This window comes from Cajanus cajan, chromosome 9, assembly GCF_000230855.2.
Source record: "Cajanus cajan strain Asha chromosome 9, NIPB_CcT2T_4, whole genome shotgun sequence".
Lineage (NCBI taxonomy): Eukaryota > Viridiplantae > Streptophyta > Magnoliopsida > Fabales > Fabaceae > Cajanus > Cajanus cajan.
Genome location: NC_138525.1, coordinates 18,877,256 through 18,885,186, shown reverse-complemented (window position 1 = coordinate 18,885,186; position 7,931 = coordinate 18,877,256). Strand labels below are relative to the sequence as shown.

General features: G+C 43.0%; 2 protein-coding genes across 2 annotated transcripts; one reads left to right on the top strand and one right to left on the bottom strand.

Moving 5' to 3' along the window:
* Positions 1 to 1,871: 1,871 nt before the first annotated feature.
* LOC109794070 (cytokinin riboside 5'-monophosphate phosphoribohydrolase LOG1) lies at positions 1,872 to 4,267 on the bottom strand. The gene is given in 8 exon segments (XM_083063783.1): positions 1,872 to 2,091; positions 2,094 to 2,154; positions 2,260 to 2,403; positions 2,599 to 2,669; positions 3,283 to 3,382; positions 3,474 to 3,504; positions 3,614 to 3,711; positions 3,838 to 4,267. Coding segments are annotated over 8 exon segments (681 nt in total). The 5' UTR covers positions 3,982 to 4,267; the 3' UTR covers positions 1,872 to 2,059.
* A 2,295-nt stretch (positions 4,268 to 6,562) lies between these two features.
* LOC145951992 (uncharacterized) lies at positions 6,563 to 7,744 on the top strand. Its single transcript, XM_083064206.1, has one exon. The coding sequence runs from the start codon at positions 6,563 to 6,565 to the stop codon at positions 7,742 to 7,744; it is 1,182 nt and encodes a 393-aa protein (XP_082920332.1).
* Positions 7,745 to 7,931: the final 187 nt, after the last annotated feature.

The following is a 7,931-nucleotide window of genomic DNA, read 5'->3' as shown; positions in this document are numbered from 1 at the left end:
AAAGCTGACTGAAAACATTAAAGTCGGTGATCGATCGGTCAGGAAGACCGCTGAACCAATCGAGGGCCGCCTTTTTGAGTGTTCCCATGAACAGTTTGCATCAGACTTCCATACTCCCCCCACATATCAACATCTAAGCGCAGAAATCCGTCAGGTTCTGAATAGGATCCTGTGTCCCATCAAAAGGTTCCACCTGGGGGACTCGGTGGTCTCTCGGAATGATTTCGGCCTCTATAACCTCCGAGAAAGGTCTAAAGTCCCTTGGGACTTGCGTCATCACGTCTTCCTCCACCGTTCTGATATTATCTGCCATCATGGCTTGCATCTTATCGGCTCGTCGTCTGATTTCCTCGTTCTCCTGCTGAATGGCCTCCTCCCTTTCCCTGGATCGTGCATTCTCCTCTCTTAAGTCGTTGATCAATGCCATCATCTCCTCCATAGTAGGGTGTTGTGGGTCGTGGTTTGGTGCCCCGCCTCTCGCCATTTTTCGTAGCTTTTTGTTCTTCAAGGTTTTTTTTTTGTATTTCTTGGGGCGTAGGGAAAGTTTCACCGTAGCCCCACGGTGGGCGCCAAAATGTTCCGACCAAGGGAGCGTCTAGGGTTCTTCTCCTAGGTCAGGCCTCCAAAGCCAGAGCATTCAAGAGTGTAATCTGCCGTCTTAACTCTAGGGTTTTAGGTTTTATACTTTTCTGTTCATGGGCCACCTGGGCCTTGTGGGCGCGAGGATTTCCATAACGGTTTTCCTTGGGAATATTTGATTATCAAAGATAGGCTTTTCATCCTTGATTCTCGAACCAGTCCAAAGGGTGAGACCCACTCGGACTTTGGCCGACCATACCTTGGCCGAGCTCATCATGGCCGAGCACACCCTGGCCGATCTCACCATGGTCGAGCACACCCTGGCCGATCTCACCATGGCCGAGCACACCCTGGCCGATCTCACCATGGCCGAGCACACCCTGGCCGATCTCACCATGGTCGAGCACAGCCTGACCGATCTCACCATGGCCGAGCGCACCCTGGCCGACCATACCCAGGCCGAGTTCGTCCAGGAGGTTGGTGAGATCGCGGTCCGACTGATCTTACCCATGTGAGAGGTTAGATCGCCTGCCGACCGAGAAGACCCATATTCAAGATTCATCGGATCAAAACCTGTAAAGGGTATCAGATCGGGATCCGACTGGGACGGTACACTTGCCTTCCAGCCCTAAGCCTATAAGGTGCAAGGGCTTAACTGTTCCTGAGATCGAGTCCAGATCGGACTCCGATCGAACTCCCCCAAGATCACCCTCGTGGGAGGGGATCAGGTCAGATTCTGATTGTTTCCATGCCTAGGCCAAAATCAGGTCGACCCTTTTCCGACTCCCCCCTTGATGTGCCGATACGGTACACAACTCATTCAGAATATTCCTAAAGAAAAACAGCTCCTCCTCAAGATTGGGCCAACATCTAGTAACTTGTCCATGGATCCAATTTATGATATAAATCTTCTTGGGACAAAAAAAAATATTGAATAGACATTTAATCAAGTTTTTTTTTGCAATTCACCCTTGATGTAATAGTATATTTCTTTTATACTCATCATGTAATAAAGAGTGTCTTCATTTTTCTCTTGAGAAATCTAGAAATACTTAATTAAAAGTGAGTTGTCCTCTTCCAAAATCAGACTTTCTTCATATACAAAAGCCAAATAGTTAAAGAGATCGATCCAAAGTAATTAAAATAGTATAATACAATATGTTTCATTAGTAGTTTTAAATTACTTTTATTATATTATAAGTTAATACATAACATATGGAAACTTTGTATAAGCGATTTATAAAGTGAATAATTGTTTGAAATTAGTATTTATAAAGTACCCATCAGTGCAATGAAGGCAACTTCACTATATAACAAAGACAATTAATAATGGATGGAAATTTTCTAGTGTTAAGTCTTTGATGATACAAATGAGGTTGTGACCCGCAATTAGTTGGTAATTAAGAAAATACAGAATGGTAGCCAAAAGGGTTTGTATATTGAGAAAGGTATTTTGTAAACATATGTAGATTGGAGTTGGTTAACGAGAAATGTGTGATTTTGCAATGTTTATAGCTGTTGGTCCATCTCCCAACTTTGCTTTGGTGCCACCCCACAATGCTTGGGGACGTATTCCTGGTCAAATTAGCAAAGTGAAGAAAGTATATATTAAATAAAGAGAGTTAAGAGTTAAGAGTTTGGTTATGAAAAAGAAAAATTGAAAATAGAAAATAGAAATACCTCAAGCTTGGACATGAGGTCTTGGGCAGTTTGGGCAGAGACAATAATGTGACGGGCAGCGGGTGTAATGAAACCTTCGTGAACAGCGTTGTCCATGAATGACAGCAACGAGTTGTAGTACCCATCCACGTTCAACAACCCCACCTGCTACCAACGCATCTTCTCATCATTTTCCCATTTTCACTCTTTTCTCTTTCCACACCCTCATTCAAACTAATTCATTGCCTTTTATACTAGTCAATCAATATATTCCATCACAACGATCTCTTTATTTTTATTTATTTATGAGGATTACTATTCAAACAAAACGCATAAGGGTTTTGGTTTTCGGTATCTTACGGGTTTATCGTGGATTCCTAGTTGAGCCCAGGTAATCACTTCTAGTAGTTCTTCCAGGGTGCCATATCCACCTACATCAATATAAATTTCCAATAAATTAATTACTATATATATATATATATATTTTATATTAAATTAATTAGTTCATTATTGCTTTTCCTATAAGAATGCAATAATAGAATGAAACTTCAAAAGCGCTAGCTAGCTGCACGAATCTTATTAATTGCAGCATATATACAGTTGACAGTTATGATCCGTTAATCGTTATTGATAAAGATGTCACGAGAAGCTATTTTCACTTCGCGGAATACGGAACAACTTTATAAATGAAATATATATAAATTGTTTAACTATTTTTACTATTTTTTTTCCTTACAAAAAATTATTAGAAGAAAAAAAAAAGAAACAATTAGAGATGATAGAGAGAAAGTTCAACTTAATTTCATTGAAGTTACTTTTTTTGTCTGCATTTGTTTTTTATCAGTCTTCCAATTGCTTTTACCTTTCACTTTTTGAAATTGATTCTTGTAAATTTTGAATAATAAATGGAGAATGTTAAAAGAAATATAAGGACATTTTTTTTTATTATTCGTTAAAATAAAAAAGGGTAAAAATTGTTATCGTAGGAAAGGTCAGAATCTCTGGCATCACATCGTACAAACAAGTGGAGAGAAAAGAAAAAACCTGGCAGCGCAATAAATGCATCGGCTTGTCGAGCCATTTCTGCCTTGCGTTGGTGCATGCTGGACACTGGTCTCACTTCTCCTACAGTTTCTCCCGTGATCTAAAACAAACACTCATCAATTAAAATCTCTCTTTTTAATTAATTAATTAATTGATGATATATTATTTAGTTATTGAACAAAATTAAATACCTCTCTTGGCATAAGAGTAGTGGGAATGACCCTGCAATAACAGGGTAGAAAAAGGTTGTTGAAGATGATGATAATATATAACAAGTACATATATATAAATTAATTAAGAAAGAAAGAGATTGATACATATGTAGAATTACCCTAACACGTGGCGTCCACCATCAAACACCACTTGTGAGATTAACCCCATCAACCCAATGCTCCCTCCTCCATAAACCAAGTCAATCTTCCTCTCCACCTGCATTCAATTCAACTCATGATATTAACTAGTAACCCTTCAGTGGTCACAAAGTATGTAACTTGCTCCATGCTTTAATTTTGTGACTAAAAAGGATGAAGAAAAAAAGAGAATAATTTAGATTACAAGCTGTTTGCCTAGTTGAATAGCAGCAACTTGGTAACTGGGGTTCTTCCCAGGGCTGGTGCCACAGAAGACACAGATTCGTCTGAACCTAGACTTCATGTTCATGTTCATGTTCATGGGTTCTTGTTGGTGTTGAATTTCCATAATAGGAAAACTGAAATTAATAATAATGAAAGGTGGGAGAGGGACAGAGAGAATAGAATAGTAAGAATATATAAAGGAAATTAGTGAGAAGAAGCTAAGGAGAGTTTCTTTGTGAAAACAAATTTCCCAAAAGTGATGAGAGTTGGTGTCACTTAAATAATCGCAGAATCAGATCCATCTTCTATGCCTCCTTCCCACACACACACACGAGATAGATAATATCGCATATCAATGTCTGCAATGCATCACATCTTACATCATTATCTCAATTTATCGTCGCCACTATAAACTCGTGACATATTCCTCCTTCAAAACAATATGGTTTCCTTCCCATCATCTTATTTTTCTTATACTATTTAAACTCTAAACATTACACTTTCTTTTCCCAAGAGCTTAATTTTAGTGGAATGTCAATGTAACCATTTTTATACTTCTCGATAAATAAAATATGAATCAAATTTAGATTTAATATCGTAAATATTATTCATATTGTTCTTTTAATTAAAATTAAAATTTTATTTTAGTAATATATATTTATATTTAATACAGAGCTCTGTACTATATATTATGAATATTATTGAAAAAAAGAATAATTTTCATTAAAGAATAACACTAAATTTTACTTATAAAATATGTTAAATTATATTTTTAGTTTATTTATTCATGGTAATGTTTAATGTTCTTGATTTTTACCTTTAACTTGATTTTAAGTTTATCTTGACTATTAAAAATTTAGTTCATTTATTTATGAATGTTTAATTTGATCTTACTATTTTTAAATGATTTAATTTAGTTATCTAATTTTTAAAAGATGTTCAATGTTGTTCTTTCGTTCAGTTTTATCAACGTTATTAATGTCAATTTAGGTAGAAAAAAAATATTGAATATTAAAAAAAAATTAAATAACTAAATTAAATTATTTTAAAATATTAGAATCAAATTGAATCTTAAAAATAAATGAAAGGACCAAAAATATAATTTAACCTATAAAATATTAGGATAAATTATTCAGTTGATTTTTATATTTGTGTTATTTTTAAGTTTTGGTGTATGTAAAAAAATTGACTCGAATTGAATTAAATTGACAGTGAAATGAATTAAACTATAAAAATTAAACTATTCTTATGAAAAATTGAATTGAACCTGTACTGACCGCATTTCGCACCCGGGCTCTCAGCCCGGGTTGACATTATAAGGGTCATCCCGGACACGCGTTGAACAACGTCAGCCCGGAATCCGGACAGATCACGCCCGAGCCCGGAGATCTCGTCCCAGGCCAAAACCGTTCTCCAATTATACCATATTATGTCACAACGTGATCATATCATATGATATGATATCGTATCATATCATATCTTATCTCAGGCCCAAGACAACCCTAACTCACACAAAGGTATGTGCATTATATATATACGAGACTCATACTCATACAAACCCTAACTTTAGCATCGGAGTCTCTTTTGCAGGTACCTCCCCCATCTCGGAGCACCAATACACCCAGCGAAGGAGGCTCACCAATCTTACCCGGCGGATCAGCTCTACAGCAGATTTTCGGTAAGAACATTTGGCGCCCACCGTGGGGCCGATCAGACCAAGCTCTCATCGGCCACCTGCATGGTTTCTACCAGAAGCCATATTAGACGAGCAACAGATAACACAAGCAACTCAACTACCATGGACAGCGATACCGCGACCCTGAGGCGTTTGGTCGACCAAGTCGAGCAGATGCGGCGACAGCACAACGCCGACCTCCAGAATATGCGTGCCCAGCATGAGAATGACCTCGCGGCGATGCGCACCGCTAACGAAGCAGACCTAGCGGCGCTACGCGCCGAGAACGAGCGCATCCGCGCCCAGCTCCCTCGGCATCGCCCCGGCCAGCCACCGCACGACAGCGGTGATCATGAGGAGGAGGCGCATTCAGCCCCCCATTCCCAAGCAACCACCAGGGCACCACATTCACAGCCCGCCACGCACCGGTCTCATGCATCAACACACAGATCAGGGCAGGGCACCAGCAAGGCCCCCACTCACGTCTCCGAGGGCCAAGAGCCTTTCCGCCGTCATCCCTTTGTGAACGACATCATGGAGACTTCGTTACCCCGCGGGTGGAAGCCCCTCCACCTCGACCGCTACGACGGCACTACGGACCCTGATGAGCACGTCAACGCGTACACGACTCAGGTAAACCTTTACACTAATAGTGACGCTATACTGTGCAGGGTCTTCCCGACCTCGCTTAAAGGACCCGCGCTCCATTGGTACACCCAACTGCCGGCAGGGTCCATTGACAATTTCGCCACCTTGGTGCGGCGGTTCACGGCACAGTACGCCACCAGCCGACCTCACCACACAACCTCGGCCGCCTTGGCCAACCTCAGACAGAATGACGACGAGCCTCTACGGGCCTTCATGGAGCGCTTCTCTAACATATCAGTCCGGATCCGAAATCTAAACCCGGAAGTCGCCCTACACGCCATGCTCATGGCACTCAAAACCCGGATCGTTCGTCGACAGCCTATGTCGCGACGCCCCTCGCGATATGGACGAACTGCACGCCCGCGCCGCCGGCTACATTAAAATGGAGGAGCACGCGGCCTTCGGCGACCAGGTTCGCGGTAAGGGCCCCGCAAAACCAGAACAGGGCCACAAAGACAAGGTTAAAGTCAACAACGACAGCCAATTCAAGAAGACAGCCAGGACAAACAGAGCCGGGAGGTACGACTTCTACACCCCTCTGAACGCCCCAAGAGTCCACATTTTGGAGGAAGCCAGTAACAGCAACCTGCTAGACCTCCCACCACCCGACCACACACCAAACAGTGCTGACAAGTCCAAGCACTGTCGGTATCACAGAAACTATGGCCATACCACAGACGAGTGCCGCACACTCCGGGACCGCATCGAGGAACTCATCCAGGCAGGACACCTCGGCCACTACATTCAGCGACAGCCAGGCTCCCGAGGTGGCTCCGGAGGTCGGGGACGCGGGAGAGGCCGCGGATCAGGAGCGCGGGGGGACCTACCCACAGGACCTCAGCAAAACGCCAATGGCGCAGTACAGGCTGAAATAAGCCAGGAGACCGAACCAGCCCCCCTGCGGGGAATAATCAACACAATTGCAGGCGGCTTCGCCGGAGGAGGTGCCAGCAGCTCAGCCCGAAAAAGACACCTCCACAGTATCAACTGCGCCCATTCCACTGCCTCGATCCCCTACAAGAGCTCACCACCAATCTCTTTCTCCGACGAGGACTACGCAGGGATCAACCCCAATCAGGATGACCCCATGGTCATCGGGGTAGAAATCGCAAACTGGGAAGTCCAAAAGACACTCATCGATCAGGGGAGCTCGGCAGACGTCCTGTATTGGCCAACTTTCTTCAAGCTCGACGTCCCTCACTCTCTCATCCGGCCGCACACAGAGCCCCTAGTTGGCTTCGCCGGTGAACGGGTCCACACCCGCGGATACGTGGACCTGCTCACAACCTTTGGCACACCCCCGGACGCCAGAAGAATCATGGTCCGATACTTCCTCGTGGAGGCCAACACCTCCTATAACATCATAATAGGGAGGCTGACTTTAAATCATCTCGGCGCGGTGGTGTCCACCCCGCACCTCACCATGAAGTTCCCAGGAAAGGACGGAAAAATTATCTCCGTCAGAGCAAACCAGAAGACAGCTCGGCAATGCTACGCCGAAAGCCTGAGGATCTCCGCGTCCGGCAAAGAGGGCAAGAAGAGTCCCCCCACTACATGCCCCTAAACTCTAATTTCACATTTGTAAAAGCGAAACCGCGCACTCTTTTCCCGCCTCCGTCCTAAACGGAGAGGGTTTTTAACGAGGTACGGCAGAATTATCTAATAATATTCTCCTTTTCGCTCACTCATTGCATTTCCTTAAATATTACCGCATCAATTACTGTAAACACGAAAATAGAACCCCCGTAATC

What these genes read in the sequence shown, in the direction of transcription:
- LOC145951992 (XM_083064206.1), top strand. Translation starts at nt 6,563, where the DNA reads ATGGAGGAGCACGCGGCCTTCGGCGACCAGGTTCGCGGTAAGGGCCCC.